At 32.5% G+C, this 17,984-nt stretch overlaps 2 protein-coding genes and 2 long non-coding RNA genes across 7 annotated transcripts; 1 reads left to right on the plus strand and 3 right to left on the minus strand.

Annotated features, from left to right (window-relative positions):
- Positions 1 to 2,784: 2,784 nt before the first annotated feature.
- LOC111318360 (transcription factor MYB124-like) lies at positions 2,785 to 9,340 on the plus strand. Of its 4 annotated transcripts, none has more exons than XM_022921168.2 (12): positions 2,785 to 3,509; positions 3,602 to 3,648; positions 3,749 to 3,805; positions 3,955 to 4,027; positions 4,371 to 4,426; positions 4,542 to 4,721; positions 4,810 to 4,994; positions 5,195 to 5,343; positions 5,581 to 5,723; positions 5,810 to 6,018; positions 6,131 to 6,276; positions 7,731 to 8,533. In XM_022921168.2, the coding sequence occupies exons 1-12, from the start codon at positions 3,417 to 3,419 to the stop codon at positions 7,839 to 7,841; spliced, it is 1,449 nt and encodes a 482-aa protein (XP_022776903.2). In that variant the 5' UTR covers positions 2,785 to 3,416; the 3' UTR covers positions 7,842 to 8,533. The 4 variants fall into 4 exon arrangements, with proteins under 4 accessions (XP_022776903.2, XP_022776904.2, XP_089612749.1 ...); XM_022921169.2 differs by having other exon boundaries at positions 2,794 to 3,509; positions 5,198 to 5,343; XM_089756623.1 differs by lacking the exon at positions 7,731 to 8,533 and adding an exon at positions 8,561 to 9,340 and having other exon boundaries at positions 2,902 to 3,509; positions 5,198 to 5,343.
- On the minus strand, positions 4,605 to 6,991 carry LOC149520215 (uncharacterized). Its single transcript, XR_016334824.1, has 3 exons — positions 6,508 to 6,991; positions 6,143 to 6,409; positions 4,605 to 5,064 (listed from the first exon to the last, which is right to left on the minus strand). It is a non-coding gene; the product is annotated as an uncharacterized LOC149520215 (long non-coding RNA).
- LOC111318361 (UDP-galactose/UDP-glucose transporter 3) lies at positions 9,280 to 12,803 on the minus strand. The gene is made up of 7 exons (XM_022921170.2): positions 12,564 to 12,803; positions 11,931 to 12,028; positions 11,688 to 11,818; positions 11,298 to 11,328; positions 11,002 to 11,105; positions 10,698 to 10,819; positions 9,280 to 9,974 (listed from the first exon to the last, which is right to left on the minus strand). The coding sequence occupies exons 1-7, from the start codon at positions 12,665 to 12,667 to the stop codon at positions 9,569 to 9,571; spliced, it is 996 nt and encodes a 331-aa protein (XP_022776905.1). The 5' UTR covers positions 12,668 to 12,803; the 3' UTR covers positions 9,280 to 9,568.
- Positions 12,804 to 13,717: 914 nt separating this feature from the next.
- LOC149520216 (uncharacterized) lies at positions 13,718 to 15,851 on the minus strand. Its single transcript, XR_016327462.1, has 4 exons — positions 14,858 to 15,851; positions 14,639 to 14,699; positions 14,441 to 14,570; positions 13,718 to 14,346 (listed from the first exon to the last, which is right to left on the minus strand). It is a non-coding gene; the product is annotated as an uncharacterized LOC149520216 (long non-coding RNA).
- Between the last annotated feature and the right edge of the window lie 2,133 nt (positions 15,852 to 17,984).

Consider the following 17,984-nt stretch of genomic DNA (forward strand, 5'->3'; position numbering starts at 1 on the left):
TCACCTCTCTCTATGTCCATTTCTGATATCTCTCCACTTCCACTTTTACATTACCATTTTCCAGATTCCCTCTCGATATAAAAGTTTTTCTTTCCTACATCTTTATCAGATTCCCTCCCCATATATAACTGTTCATGTATATATGATTTTTTTAATAATGTTATACAAGAATCATTAATTAATATATATAAACTTACATTTATTTTTGAAATTAAGTATATATATGACCATGGATCAATCATTTGAGTGAAAAATCAATTCCTATCAATCAAATGAAATGTAGTTTAATCTATTTATGTTTAATTTGTTAGATAATTTCATAAAAAAAAATTTCAGTCAAAACGAAAATTTATTAATAGAACAATCTCAATAGACTGATATAGCAATACAGGGTCCAATTTTTACTTTCATCAAAATTTTGCTACATAAAGTTTCAATATTTATTTTGATATTTGATAAGATGGAATGCATAATTCATGTGAGTAGACAAGATCAAGTCAAACTAGCCTTGTTCAATAGTGAAAACATATCAAAGTATTTCGTATTTATCCAAAGACCTTATGTCATTATTATTGTTATTATTATTATTATTTTTTTAAATGTTTCGTTTGTTTATGTGTCAAGAAAAACAAATCATTTTGTGGATTTCATAAATGTTAATCGCATCGCAGATTTAATAACGTGATTTTAACGTTGTAATTTTTTTTAGTTTTAATAAATTTTAATTTTTAAAAAATATTATTATTTTCTAACTTTGAAATGTGGTATCTTATACGTTATCCTTTTGCTTTAAACCGTCCACACATGTACGATGAACATAAACAAACGTAAGGGGAGTCCCTTGCTTGAATCAATACCTCTTTTTGGGCGGGAGATTTCGCTATCAAGAAAGAGACCAATGAAATTGCCATCTATAACGTTTCTCTGTCAATGATTTTAAAAGTTCGTTCCCCACCTCTTCTCGATCCACATGTAATGCAAATTCCTTGTCCAAGTGGCCTTCTAAAGCAAGTAAGTAAAACCGGTTCAGTTGATGTATAAGTGAAATCTAAACAACATTAACAAAGAGTGGTAGTTATAAGTTTGTAGGGTTTCAATAGGCTTTGAACTCCAGCAACTGGCCTAGGGTTCGGTACATTACATTGAGGATATGGTATTTTTTATTTGTATTTTGTAATTTTATTTTATATAATTTTGGATTTATTAATTCATTTAAAAAAGTTTCGTTTATCGATTTTGTGGATTTTATTAATAATAACAAGAGAGTGGCCGGCTAAAAGTAAGGCCCATGCGTTTTTTTTTTTTAAATCTTTTTAAAATTTTTGTCAACTTGATCAATTTAATAAAATTCAAATTTTAACGAATAGGATTGAAGATAGTTAGGTTTGGGTCACTTCATTGAGAAAGTTTCACGTCATGACTTTGATTTTGGTTGTGTTTCTTGTATATCTTTGGAACCGGAAGTCATGTTTTTCTAGTACAAAACTATTGTCGGTTACATATGGTTGAAACTATGCAATATATATATATATATATATGAAAAAAAAATAGTATTCCAAAGTTAATTTATGCATGATCATCCTGGTCTTTTTTGCTCAATTGATAAAATGAAGAAAAAATGCTTCTAGATGGATTATAGCAAATTCGCTTGAATGTTGATTTATTGAAACTTTATTGTACTTGTAATTTTCTATTAAAAGAATATGTATTAGCCAAAAATTTTGACTTTTAAAGGAAAATTTGATTTTAACATGCCCAATAATATTTGTAAAAAACTTTTAAATTCCTCTAAAGAGAAAATTGAAAAGCATGAATTTACTATTTAAATTAATTAATTTATACGGTTAATTTTAAAAGACGATATTTAATAAATTTAATTTTTAAATTTTAATATTTATAATTTTTTTATTTTTAAATTACGATATTTTTTATTAAAAAACACTAAAAATTATGATTTAAACATTTTTACCATGATATACAAATTAAGTTGCTTGTTTAATTAAATGATGTTGAATCTAGGCAATTGCTTGCAACATTTTATTTGGAATGTTGCCATGTTCTTCTTTATAAAAAGACAAAAAAATTTTGTGTTGTTTTTCTTCAAATCTTCCAAACATAAAGTAAAAGAGAAGTTTCCTATTTTGATTTACATATTGGCATTTTTCCCTCTAAAATCTAAATTATTTATATGCTTCACATGAATAAAAACAAAAGAGAAGTGGGAAAAATGAATGAAAGCAACAAACCCCATTTAAGTAAAAAAGCAAAAAATAAAAAAATGCCATTAATGCCCCCCCAAACTCTCTCTCACACACAAAAAAAAAGAAATTCAATTTTAAAAAATGATCCAACAAACAACATTACATTTTCCACTCCAAGAAAATGAAATTAAATGGAAAATCAAAAAATATGAGCTGTTTAAGAAGTGTGAAGGTTAGGTCACGAAGATGGTCAAGTTCCTTTAAAATCATCATTATTCAGAATAAAAAAAAAAGAAAATGGAAAATTTATTAAATTATAAAATGAAAAAATAATAAAAAAACAAAAATAAAAAATGGGGTTTGCATTAGGAGCACAGTGGATTTCTTCATTAAAAACACACCATCATGAAATTCAGCGTTATTTATTTATTTATGAATTTCTTTTATGAATTTTATTTTAATATTTTCAAACTCTCCTTCAAAACCGCGCACTAAGGCAAGAATCCGTTGATTTAAATTAATATTTTAAAAAATATTTTCCATTTTTTTTAATTTATATAAGAAAAGAAAACCTACAAAATCCAAACTCCTTGTAAGAAAGAGAAAATATTAGTAATTTCAAAAAGTTTCTTTCTTTGAAGGATAAACCGACCAAACAAAGACCCAAAATATAGTAATTCATTTCAGACAGATCGTATTCATATCACTCTTCCATTTTTTTTTTCTTTTCTTTCCAAAGTTTCATTCTTTTTCCCATTTTAGATCTACCCTTTTCGATTCTACGTATATACATGTAAATTCTGATCAGAAAGTCCAAGCTTTTAGTAGCATTTGAATGGTAGAGTGGTGGAGGCTTTGTGATTCCATTTTCTAAGTACAAACAGAAAAAAAAAAAAAAAGAAAGGTTAGAATCCGAGGAATGGAGTAGAAGAGGAGAGTGTATGGGGGACAAAACATAGAGTTATTGAGAGTAATAAGGATTCGGTTTGAACCCAACAGTGAGGTTTGTAAAGATAGAAGAGAAAAGAGAGGGAAGTGGAGGAAGGTTTGGTTCCTTTTTTCAGGGATTCAAGTGTAATTTTTTTTTATAAAGGGTCACAAAGGGGTTGGCTTTTTAGTATGCCACTTTGGTTTTAATAAAAGGGAAGGAGCGTCAAGGCCAGAGACTGACAGAGACATAGATTGAGAGAAATAAGAGAGTAGTGAAGTAAAAAAATGCAGGAAACAAAGAAGAAGAATGGTGGAGGAGGAGGTGGCAATGAAGATTCCAAGAAGAAGGAGCGTCATATAGTGACGTGGACTCAAGAGGTTTTCTTTTTTTAAAAAAATTTTTTTTCTTCTTTGTTTTCCTCTGTTTTATTGATTGATTGATTGATTCTTTGTTATGGGTGTTCTTGCAGGAAGATGATATACTTCGTCAACAAATCAGTTTACATGGAACTGAAAAGTGAGCCTTTTATTTCATTTGTTAAAAGTTTGTTTGCTATTTTTAATGATGAATGAAATTGAAGGAGTTTGATTGTTTGTGTTTTAATCTTTGATTGCAGCTGGGCGATCATTGCCTCTAAATTCAAGGATAAAACCACAAGACAGTGCAGAAGAAGGTTGGTGAAACCATGATGATGATAAAGCTTTCAAAAAGTTCTATTGATGATCTTCTATTTTTGATCCATTTGATTATTTATTCTTTCTTTGACTTTTTGTTACTGCTGCTTTAATCTAATCTAATGCATTTGTTATAATAAAAACACAGATGGTACACATACTTGAATTCTGATTTCAAGAAAGGAGGATGGTCACCAGAGGAAGATATGCTTTTATGTGAGGTAATTTTCATTCAAGCTAACTGGGGTCATAGTCAGACTGGTTTTTAAATAAAACTTCAAATCAATTTTTCAAAAACTTATATTTTCTGGTGAAATTTTTGGAGGAAATGTTACTTTCATTGATCAGTCGTACCAGGCTATTGCATGTCAGTGGTACAGTAGATGTTGAGTTTTCCAAACAGAAAAAAAAATTTAGAGGTAGGCCAGACCTTAAACTAATTGACACCAGTTTTTTGTCCTTCAAATGTAGGGCAAACAACAGCCACTTAATTTCAGTTTGGATAATTGTTATTGTAGATCATTGAATGTGGCTTCTGAGCTATTGACTTGAGGTGATTTGCAGGCTCAAAAAATATTTGGCAATCGATGGACAGAAATAGCAAAGGTGGTTTCAGGCAGGTAGATAAAAAAAATAAAAACTTTGTGGAAAAAGTTATCTCTTTTCTGCAATCATTTGCTTTTTTCATTTTCTGTTGTAGATTATCAAATTTTGCTGATTATGATTTTAATGCAGAACGGATAATGCTGTTAAAAATCGATTCTCCACACTATGCAAGAAGAGAGCCAAGTATGAAGCTTTGGTAAAAGAGAACAATACTTCATGTATAAACCCAAATAACAAAAGAATTTTACTCCAAGATGGGTTCAATACAGATGGAACAGCGGAATGTGTTGCTCCTGTTAAGAGAATGAGGTAGCATAAACCTACAAATGTATATACATAGTAATGATTAAGAATTATGTCACTTTACAAATCAAAATCTTTTCCTTTTCCAAATCAGGAGATCCCACATCTCTGATCTCTCTGAAACTTGCAACTTTGGAGATAGAGCTCATGGAGTATCTGGAACAATAATCAACCAGCACCTGAGACATCCATTCGCTGTTTTGGGTCAAAATCTTCATAATGTTCACAATGTGGTGGTGCAATCTCAAGTCAACAATGTTAAGGAGGTCTCTAATGATGGTAAATCCGCTTAAGCAACAAATTCTTGGCATTGGCACTTGCATTTCTCTTGCTCTTTCTCTTATTAGACCTGCAAAAAGAACTTTTTACAATAGCTAATCACTTTGCAGATCAGCCAACACTGTGCATACAGTCTTCTATTATTTCTGTTCCTTCTTCATAATATGACATTTACATTCTCTTTCTCCTTTATTCATTAGCAGCTCAGAATAATAGAACTCAAGGAACATTTCTCAAAAAGGATGATCCGAAGGTAACTGCTTTGATGCAGCAAGCAGAGCTACTCAGCTCACTTGCATTAAAAGTTAACACAGACAACACAGAACAGAGTCTGGAAAATGCTTGGAAGGTGAGAAGTAATTTTGTATTTTTTATATTTTTTGTGTTATCAATATCCAATACTATCAACATGGTAGCTTGCCAAATGGTAAACTGCTACTTCTTAAATACTGTGGCTAACAGTGTAACGCCCAATTCCACATTGGGAAATTGCGAGGATTTGCTATGGTAGATTGGGTGTGGGTCTCCACTAATAGTGCATCCTATGCATTGCGTGCTTCTAACCTTCATCCTATGTTATATTCAGGTTCTCCAAGATTTTCTGAATCAGAGTAAAGAAAATGACATCTTCAGATATACAATCTCTGATATTGATTTTCAACTTGAAGATTTCAAAGACTTGCTAGAGGATTTAAGGAGTAGTAATGAGGGAAATCGACCATCTTGGAGGTAACAGAAAAATCAGTGGACTTTTTTAAAATTTATACTTAATAAAGTTTCTTACTTAAAACTAACTGATGATTAATTTGTTCTAGGCAACCTGATCTATATGAGGCATCTCCAGCCAGTTCAGAATACAGTACAGGGTCAACACTGATGCCTCATCCGGCTGGGGAAAAAGGACAAGAAAACCAAGCCAAGATAGATGCACTGCACCGGGACATACTGTCAAGTCATATTGGAGAGCAGAATTGCCGGAATGAAGAGGAGAAAATGGCTCTTTCTAGTGCAAAGATAAATCATGGTAATGAACAGCTATATCTGGTATAAAGGCCTAGGAATGCCTTGTTTATGACAATAAAGTGGATAAATAAGATAAAATGATGTTTCTGATGAAATGTCTTATGTTAACGCAGTCGAGATAGTACCATCTTGTGATGATCAAAAAAACATTATGGTTGCTCCTAACTCATCAAGCGCAGAATTCAGTTCCCCAGTCCATGTTACCCCACTTTTCAGATCTCTAGCAGCAGGAATTCCCAGCCCGAAATTTTCAGAAAGTGTAAGTTATCTTTGAACTGTTGATTCTACCAACTATAGATCCATTTTACTAGAAGTGGGAGCTGTAGCAGATAATAGTATTTGCAGTAGCAGGTAGTAGCTCTTCTGCATCTTTCTTAACACCTAAATTCCATCTGCAGTCATAGTAGAGTTGTGAACTTATCAGTGTCTAGTTATTTAGTCTACCAAGAATAATACCAGCGTGGATTAATAGTTATGGATCTTTTTATACCAGCAATAAGAGCAGAATTTTGATTTACTTCACAGCCACTGTTAAGAGGTTGTTTGGACCATTGCTAGGACTTTGAACTTGTTAGTCAATAAGTGTTAGGAGCACTTGGGTAGTTGGCTTAACAGACTTTCAAGGCATTAGTAGCTTTAGTGGCTGGTGAGAATATAATCTGTGAAACTGATAATGATAAAGGTGCTACTACATTCTTCTCCAATAATCGTTGATCCCACTTTTCTAGATCTGCAAGTACTACTATCGAACAATATAGTTAGAAATTGGAATAGTACATATGAAGCCATTGGAAAGCGCATCATTAGGAGGCAACATAGTGCCTCATGATTTTCTATCCATTAACTGGACTCTGGTTCTGCCAGTTCTAACCAGTATATTAGACAGAATAAGCCGCCTGTGGTTGCCATGAGCTTTCCTTTATGCGAAAAGCTTTATTTCCTATTAAATGCAATCTAAATCCTCCACATCTATCCTGAAACAGTTTAAACTTTTATTAGAAGTTCATCAGCAGACTTGTTCAGCATCTAGAGTTGTCAATATCTGAAACAAAGAGCAAGTTTAAAGCCATATCACCTTAGTTGTTTTTCACTTTTGAGGAACTTTCAGAGATTAAGTTGTATCCAAGTGGCCAAAATTTTGAATCAGAGTTCAAATTAAAGTTCCTGCTATCACAAATAAGAACACTATCAATAAGAAAAGAAACAGCCAGGCAAATCAGAGAATAACATTTCCTCTCTAAATATAGTATACAGTTAAATTTCCAGAAACTACCATACCAAATGTTAACAAAGAAATTAAACAAAAAGTAGATTACAGAGTGAAAAAGGAAAAAAATGGTAGATTAGAACATAACAAGGGCTGCAAAATGCTTTATAAGCTTCTTTTTTTTTTTGTGTAGAACCCTAAGACTACACTCTCTCTACCCTCAAATATATTTTTGTTATAGGCTTTTACTTCATAAACTGTTTACCGCTCATAATTATTTCTCATTATTTGTAGTTAAACATTTTTTCTGCATTTAATAAAGGAAGCAACCACCAATTAACCATTGTGTATGTGAAGCTCAAAATAGAGTGCTGCCCTACCTTTGCTTGTATTGTTGTTTCCTTTTTGTAATCTAACATAGAAATGCAAGAATATTACACACATATAGGCACATTATCTCAAACTTTAATACGAAACTAACCACTAAGTTTTTGTTTCCTTTTCAGGAAAGGAACTTCCTACTTAAGACACTTGGAATGGAGTCCCCTTCACCTAATCCAGCAAATAATCTTTCACAACCACCACCTTGCAAACGAGTCCTCCTCCATAGTCTATAACAAACCTCTGATCATCTCTCATTCTGAAACCAACATTGGGCTATAGTCCATATATCTCATCATTTGTTCCCTTGTGCAACATAGCTCACGTTGAGCTTTCATCATTTATTTTTTGTCCTAGGATTGCAGCCATCTTAGCCTGGAATTTTACACAAGGGCATTTAATGATCTGCATTCCCACCTCCCCGCTTAGAATGTTTTGGTGCATTCTAGCTTCTCAGACACATCCAATAAGATGTCCTGAGTTCTATTAATTTTCTCCTCTAATTTCCTAGAGAGTACAACCTTAATACTCACATTAAAACCCGTTTGTGCTTTTTTGTGTGTCTCATTCTTTTGTTTGTCATCTCATCCGAGCGGTATCGGATTTTCGGCATCTCTTCTTCCATCCTTCTGATCCAGTTTTTGTCCTTGATTTGTAATTTTGTACAGAACCTTCTATATAAAATCCTTAAGAGTGTAATTATACATTGGCAACTTGCCTGCATATGATAAAAGAAACAGAGGAAGAAAAAAAAAAAAAGAAACAGTAAAGGAGGATTAACATTGATTGGATTCCTATTTGATGTTGTTGGGTGTGCAAAGGGTATAGAATAAGTTTTCTTTTTTGTGGTTTTCTATCCTGATTTCTAATGTAATGAAACTCAGATATGATTTGAGTGAAAATGTGTTTGGGCTTTGGTGTGAAACAACCTCTTACTCTTTTTTAATTTCCCCAGCTTGACTTCATGCATTATGGAATCTAAATAGACAGAAGATTTGACAGTTAGTTACAGCTCAAAACATGATGCAGCAGGTAGCAATGGAATCAAGCTAAAACTTTCATTTTGGATCTTTGGGAAAACTGAGCATACAATAGATTACTCTCTTTCTTGCATTCTTTCAAAGAGGAGCAAATCAAGGGAATATAAGAAAATAAAGAATGTAAAGCAGCATACTTACAAAGAATGCAAAAGAACATCCATTGTCTGACCAAGCATGAAATGAACCACCCCTTTCTTTCCCTTCTCTCTTTCTCACAAAAACTGTATGATCTCAGTTGAAATTAGTGTTTGCAGAGAAGAAGAGTGTTGGAACTTTGTTATCAAGTGAGACCATCGGTGGGGGGATACCAGATATAGTGGAGGACAAGTGTAATTATGACCAAAGCAAAAGCAAAGGGTAAAAGCAGGGAGAGGGAACCTCATACAAAATAAAGTGAACTTATTGGCCATAAACTTTCTCCATAGAAGGTGCATTTTGACTGTTTTGACCCCCAGATCCAAGCAAATAATGCACACTTTTGCCCCAAATATCACTCTGAAACGCACGGTAGAAGCTATGTTATCATTGCAGAGTGAATAGTCGACTATTCAAATGATATGCAACGGTTACCTCTCCTGCCCCCACTTCACCATAAAGTAGAGAGAGGCTTTCTTAATGGGGACAACCTTGAATGTAACTAAAGCCTTGTTTCATACCTTGATATGATAAGTTAACAACATAATGTTTTTTTGAAATAGAGCACTTGAAACTTACAACTCTCGGCTAGCGATGGATACCAATCGTTCTTTTTTCTCAAATGAAGATCTATTCGATTACATCTACCAATTTCTAAGTATTGTCTTAAATTTGGGATCAATGAAGCTTAGGGCTGTAAAGATAGTACACCATGGGGATGGTAAAAAATTACAAAAGGGAAACGGAAACGAGTTAAACTTAGAGCTCAAAACTGTTACAGGCATCCTTCAGGCTTTTCTCTTCTTCTGAAGCCTCTGCAACTTCCTCCATTTCAGGTAGATTTGGTATGACAACCCTGAGAAGACCATGAGTACACAACCCCATTGTTTTGTGGACAGTGGATTGCCACTCAGCAGAGAGGACACCACAATGCTGACAAACTTGCGTGTGGTGGTAATGGTTGTGTTCGCCAAGGAGCCAAATCGACTTATGGTCAAGAAAATGAAATTCTGGCCAACAGCTCCGCAGAGGCAATAGAGGAAAATATCCCATGCTGCTTCTGGATGCTGCTTGCAAAAGTGGACAGCCTCAAAGCCACTACCATGTGGCCAGCCAAACATGTAAATTATGTTGTATATGGTACCCCATAAGTTCATTCCCAACATGATATCCCAAGCACTTGTCTTTGGGTACCTAGGCAAGGTAAACCAAAAAGATTGAGTGATACAAACTCAAATTAACAAGAGAAAATCAGTTCTAATGAAATATCTACAATGCTAGCATTCGATCAACTTATGCGGAATTTTAGAGGCTATAGTAAGAAAATGGAGGAACAGAAGTTTGTAGCACCAGCAAGCTGGTCTGTTTAGTTCTCATGAATCTTGCTTGTCCAAAATACATTCTTTAAGATTTACAGAGTAAAACGTATCTTGAAGTCAGCCAGTTGCTGCAAACCTCAAATTTGCTCCCTCTTTGTTGCAATTATCTTCTAAATACTAGGTTTATTGTCCAAAAAGTAATGCACATATCAAGAAAATAACAATGCTTTAAGAGAAAAACATGAGCTGACATCTCAGCAAAGAAAGAAAGAGAACGAGAAAAGCCTTTAAAGTGAACTATCTATAAAAGCTGATAATGTTTCTGCATATGACATTTTGCAATGAATGAACCAAAGTTCTCCTTTGGAAAAAGAGTACAGAGCTTTTGCTCCTAAATTTACTTTGAAAACTTATTCAGTTGAACAACCAAACAAACTAGATTAAGAGATATTTCTTGGATAGTTTGATTATACATTGACAGTAACAAAGAAATGAGGGGATAAAACAACTATACTATCGCAATGAATGCATAATAAGTCTTCATAAAAAATAGCAAAACATCAAAGCTAAAGTAGGAAAAACTTTTCCACAAACATACCTTGCAGTTATTGAATCCTGAGTGGCGTTTGTAAAGCCATCAAATGCAAGGTTAAAAAAACAAAGCCCATATCCAAGGGGTGCATTGGGATGTGCCAACTTGCTAATTGTTTTTGAGCTAGTCTGGAATAAGATCAAAGCAGACACAAGAGCAAACTATATGATTCAGAACTGAAATTTCGTAGGGGGTCCTTAATGACATTTAGTCTTCCAATAAGCCTTGTGAAGAAGTGAGATGACAATTAAAATTCAAAAAAATAGAAGTAGCATTGTTATTACAGTCTAACAAATAACACACTTCTCACCTTCATAAGTGCAAATGTGGATACCCCTCCAGCCACAAGGAAAGTACAGATATACTCAGGGAAAGTGTATCGAATACCATAAACTAGAGTACCCATCAGCATGACTGTATAAAGGTAAAATACGTTATTAGCTCATCCTAAAACATCATGATACATAATTCTTTAACCTAAACACCCCTTGCACTTGGGAATTCACTACCAATTCAAAAATAACTAATGTTTTACATAACTATCAATATACCAATTAATTAAGATCCATGACAAAAATAGGTTATAGAAAATAAAGTATATCTTGCCTGGAATCATTTTAGAGGATTTTGCCAGCACCTGCAAGTAAGACGAACAACAACAAATGTTAAAACCAATCAACTTAACTGTCACTGGAAAATCAACAGTAACCATAACACTAAAATAAAGCCCCATCACTAAGCAGAAAACATTTGGATTCAACTATATTCATCACATTATATTAACAAGTGTTGATTGTTTAATTTTATAAATAATAAAAAATATTTTGCCAATTACATGAACTAGAGCAGAAAAGGCATCATTAATTAAGAATTTGTCCAACTACACAAGTTCACCTACAATTGGTCAATTCAGGTTATATCTCAATAAGTATAGGCACTAAAACAGGTGAGATAAAACAAGAAAATATCCAAAACTATAGAGAATCTAAGACATGCCTGAGCAGGGTAACTGATGTATTTCAATGCCTCTATACCCATAGCAGGACCAATTGTATTAGTGATTCCAGCACTCCAATAAGTCCACCAGGGGGCACCACCACTGCTGCTACTGGACCAAAGCTTGATCACTGTAAATGAGGCACAAGTACAAACAAACAAATTATTACCGGCCAGTCAATGGTACATGAATAGCCAATTTTATCAAATACACAATATGGTAGAAGGAAAGGACAAACTTACTTATGTATGACCAAACTAAGCAAACCACATTTTGCGCCAAGTTAAGGAACGCAAGATGCTCAAACCTCTTTCCATCAGGGCCAAATCGCTTGGTGGACCTAAAAATGAAAAAGAAACAAGATAAAAATGTGATCAGGAAACAATAACTGACCATGATTTACTCATAGAAAAGCTACAGTCTTTTCCCAAGACAATTAGTCACCCATCTATCCATTTTAACATTTTGAAAATCCCAACGGAAAATCACTAAAAAAAAAAAAAGTTACTGTTTAAATGAACAGTTCCATTTTTGAAACATAGGTTCAATTGAATCGACATGGAAGAATTCACCGCAAATTATTCTAATTCAACCCAAATAACGGCCATTTTAAAACTTACTTATAAACCAATGGTAAAATATTCACTAAGATCCAATCTTTTTTTTTTTGGCCTCTTTGCATCTAAATCCACTTACGAATGAAGTAAGAAATTAGGAATAGTTCGTTGCATGTTTACAAATCAAATGCATATCTCAACAACAGATCAAACGAAGCAACAATTAATCGAAAAAGTCGAAAGAATCAAACTTAACAAAAAAAAAAAGAACAATTTGAGTAAAAAAGAAATAACGAATGTAAAATTAAAGATACTTACAGAGTTTCCTGAAGAACGCCCTGGTAAATATAGGCCGACCAAATCCCGGCCACGCAAAATACCAACACTAACACTCGCCGGAGTCCGGCGCCGTGTGCTTCCATTACGACGTCGCTTAAAAACTGTTTCTCCCCTCTTCTTCCTTTTTCTTTAAAAAAAATATGATAATTAATCCAAAATAGAAAGAAGATCGAAGGGCAGGACCGACGAACGAGGAAAGAGAGAGATCTTGCAACGGCCAAGCTAAAAGTGAAGGCGATTGTTATTATAAGACTAAAGGAGCGCCAAGCTACGTGGGTTGTCCACGTGTATTTTGCTTATTGGATGGGTGACTTCAATACTCTTCTTTGATTGGCCACTGAAACGCGTACTTTTGCTGGTTCACGAATCGGGGGACCGACGGTCCCTTTGGGTTCAAATCAAACCCTCCGTCACGCTTAAACCCACCAAACCTAGTCTACCAATCATTAGCCCATTGACTTGAAGGAAGGAACCGACCTAATATTGGGTTCCAATCAAACCACCCGTCATGCTTAAACCCACCAAAACTAGTCTACCAATGAAAAACCCATTGACATGAAGGAAGGAACCGACCAAATAAATAAACCGGTTGGAGTGTGGATTGGGCTTGGGCTAAGTATTTATCCACAAGCCCAGTTTGGTTTTCCTCTATATTTTAATTCAAAAAATAAAATACATAAAAATATTAATATAAAATCTTTTGTTATTTTTCATATCTTGTAATTTTCTATACAAGAAATTCTTATTCTATAAATTGTTTATTCAATAAAATTTGAAATTATTGCTTTCGTTAAATAATTTAATTTATTATAGCAAGGTTATTTTGAGTGTTTTATAATTAGTAATTTTTTATGCAATATTAAATATAATGATTTAAGATCACTAATAATTTATGATATTACACTAAACTTGATAATTTAAAATTACTAGTGATCTAATCACTTTAAATTTTATTATCATGATAATCATATCACTATAATGATCTTGAAAATAATACTGAATGTTAATTAAAAAGTTCAAACATAAATTAAACTCAATAAAATTTTAAATTTAATGAAATAATTAACGTTTATAGTAAATTCAAATTACTTGTAAATTATTCGAACTAAACTAAGAAAATTAATAGTTGGGAGTCCATTGGGCATCCTAGGTAAAAGTTACAAGGATTCAGGATACCTATCTTTTGATCATACGATGAAAAGGAACCATTGAATATGTTTAAAGGATTAATTATGTTTGTTAGGCTTCAAATCATTGATGGAGAATTGCAACCTAACATTTATAACGGAAAACTACACATACTTAAACATTGAATCGACTTGATTCAACACTCAACAATACAATAAAGCAAATATGCTTGATTCATAGACTTGTCGCTTAGTTTTGTGGTTATGAACCCATGACGAGGAAATATCACCACCAGCTGATTGATGAAGGCATTTCAATATCGTTGTTTACAGTCGTGTAAAGCGTGAAGGGAACACGGTGGCCCTTGATCTTACCAGGCATGACCATTGTTGGGTCATGGGGTGGAATCTGGATACGGAACCATCTTTTTCTGAAAATGATTTAGATCCAGCATGAGCTAAATGTTCTTCATCAGCAATGAAACTTCACAGTATTTCTCAAGGTGCCAGCTATTTTGGCCTCCGTTTCTTTTTGTATAAAACAAGAAGAGCATTATGACCGGAAATCTTGAATTCGTTTGAAAACGTTTACCACAACCCCAATCATCCGAGCCCTTTCCCACCTGTCTCAGCATCTGCCATTAGCTATACAGTATTAATTTTTAGTATAAAAAAGTTGGGCAGCTTTGAAAGAGAGCCATTGATTAGCATAAATTGGAAGGGTAGTACCATTAATACCCTTCCAGAACTGCTGGCTGCAAAGCAAAAAACAAGTGGCCAAGTGTGCCAAAAACTCTGCAAGTACTGGGCTTGCCAGATGTTCCTTTCTGACCCCATTGCCATGGATGCCTTATCTTCCCTGTTCGGCGGTCCTTATTCAGATTCCTAACAGTAATAATAATAAATAATTATCATAACAGCACCTACCCTGTTTTTTGTTTTTTTCCTTCTTCGCCAACATTTCACTTTTAAAGGGCAATCTGTTTTCCTGAAAATTCATGGCTATAACTAGTGAAAAATGTAGCTATGTATGGAAGTCAATTAGTTTATGTTGTACTTATGGTAAAAAGTTCAAATTTGCTCTTGAAACTGTGCTATAAATGCAATAACAAAACAACATAATAATTATAGTTCGAAAAAACAAACCACGTTATTATTAAGGAACGGTGGCCTTTTTTTCTGAAGAACATTGATAGTCCTTGCAATCGCAAACATGTCCCGACACCCACTAACCAGCTTTAACCAGGCTTCTGTAAGAATTGCTATATCCTCAATTTATGACAGTACAGTCAATTCAGTCCTCAGCTTTTTGGTGAGAATTTAATAGTACAAGACAAGCTTCCCTGTCTCAACTCATGAGAAACTTTTGAACATGTTATTGACATTGTAATGAAACAAAGCCAAGTGTTAAGCAGCAAGGCAAAACCTGGATGAGATTTGTCGACAAACAGAAGAATTATATAAGATAAAAACATGGGATTTAGACAAGTTTTTTATACGTCCCTTGCACGTTGAAACAAAGGCTAAGTGTTAAGATTTGTTGTGATTTTGCCGTGGTCTAGGGAGGAGCGTTTTGGCCATTGGGCCTTGCTTCATTCAATCAAATTGTCATGTCAGAAAGGGACCACCGTGCCCCACGGCCTCCCCCTCCCGGGCAGTATCAATCTTGCAACGCGGCTTTAAATTAACTTTTTGAGGCTAGGAATTGCTGTCATTAAACCCCATAATAACGTCAATAAGTTAATACTCTTTGATCAAATTTGCTGTAACTCAAACCAATTGTCGTTGAGGCACATACATGCATCAAGTTTGTTTTTCTTTGGTTTTCGCACTCGATCGATGAGGATTTTTCTTGAGTTATTTCCTCATTAATTTTGTTTGGGAACTTTGAAAGAGATGATATACATGTATATATGATTTGTCTGCAATTTAACGTAGTTTCCAGAAAAACGCAAATCGTGTAGGGCCCATAATAAGGATTATCACAACCTCAACTCATGTTTGTCTGATTATGAAAATGATTGTGAAGCTTCTGAATAGAATCTTTCAAAAAAGATTAAGAAAATAATTGCCAGGAATTTTCGGTACCATGTCAAAACGTGAAATTGTCATATATACAGTAACACTATTTGGAAAATTAAGATGATAATTATTTAGATTAGATCAAATGTGGTTAACGAATGAATTTTAAAAATTTAATTTAAATTTAAATCGATCTTCTATATAATTTGTTCCAATTGAATTTTTTCAACTTGACTTGATTTAGGTCAGTGATTTTAAAATTTTATTTTTTATTTTTTATATAAAATTTTAATATATTTATATAATTTTAGATATAAAATAATTATTTTTATTTTATAAAAATTAATTAAAATATATAATTTGATTTAGTTTCATTTTTTTTAATTTTTAATTTTTCGCTTCAAATTTAATATATATATTTAATATTCGAACCGAATAAAAAAATTTAATTGAAAGCAAATCAAATATTATATTTTCGAATCAATTTCTTATTTTTTCAATTTTTTTTCCTCAGAGAAACCAAAGAAGGGCTGATCAAACCAGCCGGTGCTACTGATTTACAAAATGCTCTTTTTGGCTTTTTGTTTGTAGGCAGGCAAGGAAAAAGGAAAAAATAAGGCTGATCAATGGATTAGCTAAGCCTGGACTTCCCAATTCCCATCCATGGCACTGAGAAAAATGATATTTTGACATTTTGTTTATCTTTACTTCTCATTAAAATGGGTGAAACTATTGTGAGATTTCTTACTATGAGATTCAATTGCTTATTCACCGTTAGATATGGTTTGGCAATTAGGGATGGTTGGATTTATATTTTTTTCTCAACTTTGCAGTGATCAGTGATAGTTTGTACCAAGAGAATTAAAAAAGTGTAATAGATCAAAAATATTTTGCATGAAACATATCATTCTTTAAACATATGAGAGAGAAAAAAAATCAAACAAATCATAAAAAATAAAAATTAAATTTTGGCATAACTTGAAGTCCAATTTTCAAACAGCTGCTGCTGCTGCTTTGCTTTCAAGCAATATATATGCCATTAGCACGTTCCATCTATCCCACGTTGGCCAGATAAGAGTCAAAGATCACTCTCAAAATAGGCACGTTCCACAGCGGCCAATTTGCCATGATTCCCTCCCTACGTTAGTAAACATTTTATACGTTGATTGAAAAGTTTTACAAATTCAATAACATTTGAGATTATTATAAAAAATATATGAATTTTAAATGTTATCTATATATATATATATTTAATGATTCGTATATTTATATTATAAAAAATATAAAATTTTATGTATTCATATTATATTTTATATAAAAATTATATACTATAATTTTTATTAATATATAAATATAAAATATATTTTTATTTTCTTAAATTTATATATAATAATTATTAAAATTTTATTTTATATTATATTTATATCGTATTATTCAGTAATATTTTAAAGTAATAACTAAATTTAAATATAAACAGATTATTTAGCTTATGTGTAAAGTATAAAAAGGTGACAGATACTTCACATCTAGAAACTTAAAAAGTTATTTCAAAACTAAATGGAATGTCCAAAATGTGAAAAGAGAGAGCACACGGAAACGAATTTTTGGTCAAATGGCATAAAAAAAATTCTAAATATTCGAGTTAATGATCCAACACTAATGAAATTATATGGACATTGGCCATGTGGGGATCGATGGGAACCTCCCCGTAGAAATTAAATGCCTTTTCTCGACCTTGGCCCTCTTTCGTCATTTGATGTTACTTGCTTAGCTAATACTGACGTTGTATTTTTTAATTAAAATTTTGTTATTTGATTTAATTTAAATGGTATCAATGATCAAAATTTAAATTTAATGATCTTAATTATTAAAAAATTAGATATAAATGAAATTTTTTATTTTAGTTTTTACTCTCTCTTATATTTAAAAATTCAATTTATATATTGAGCAACAATTATTTTTCAAGGATAAAAAAGTAAAAGAGATATATAACACTAAGTTCTAGCCACGATATGCCCTTTATCTATAGATAATCGTACTTTTTGGTCTTATTTGGATTTTTTTTTACATAAATCAAACTACAAAGACATGATTTTTTACAATAATTTGCAAGTTATAAGATATTACAATATCATAACATAATAAAATTATAGCAAAAAACTTATTTGAAGTTTTTTTAAGTAAAATTCATAAAATTTTTTATTAACAACAATTAAATAAAATTTGATAAATTAAAATATTTAATTACATA

The sequence above is a fragment of the Durio zibethinus genome, chromosome 2, assembly GCF_047325235.1.
Source record: "Durio zibethinus cultivar Kanyao isolate XHJ-2024 chromosome 2, ASM4732523v1, whole genome shotgun sequence".
NCBI lineage: Eukaryota > Viridiplantae > Streptophyta > Magnoliopsida > Malvales > Malvaceae > Durio > Durio zibethinus.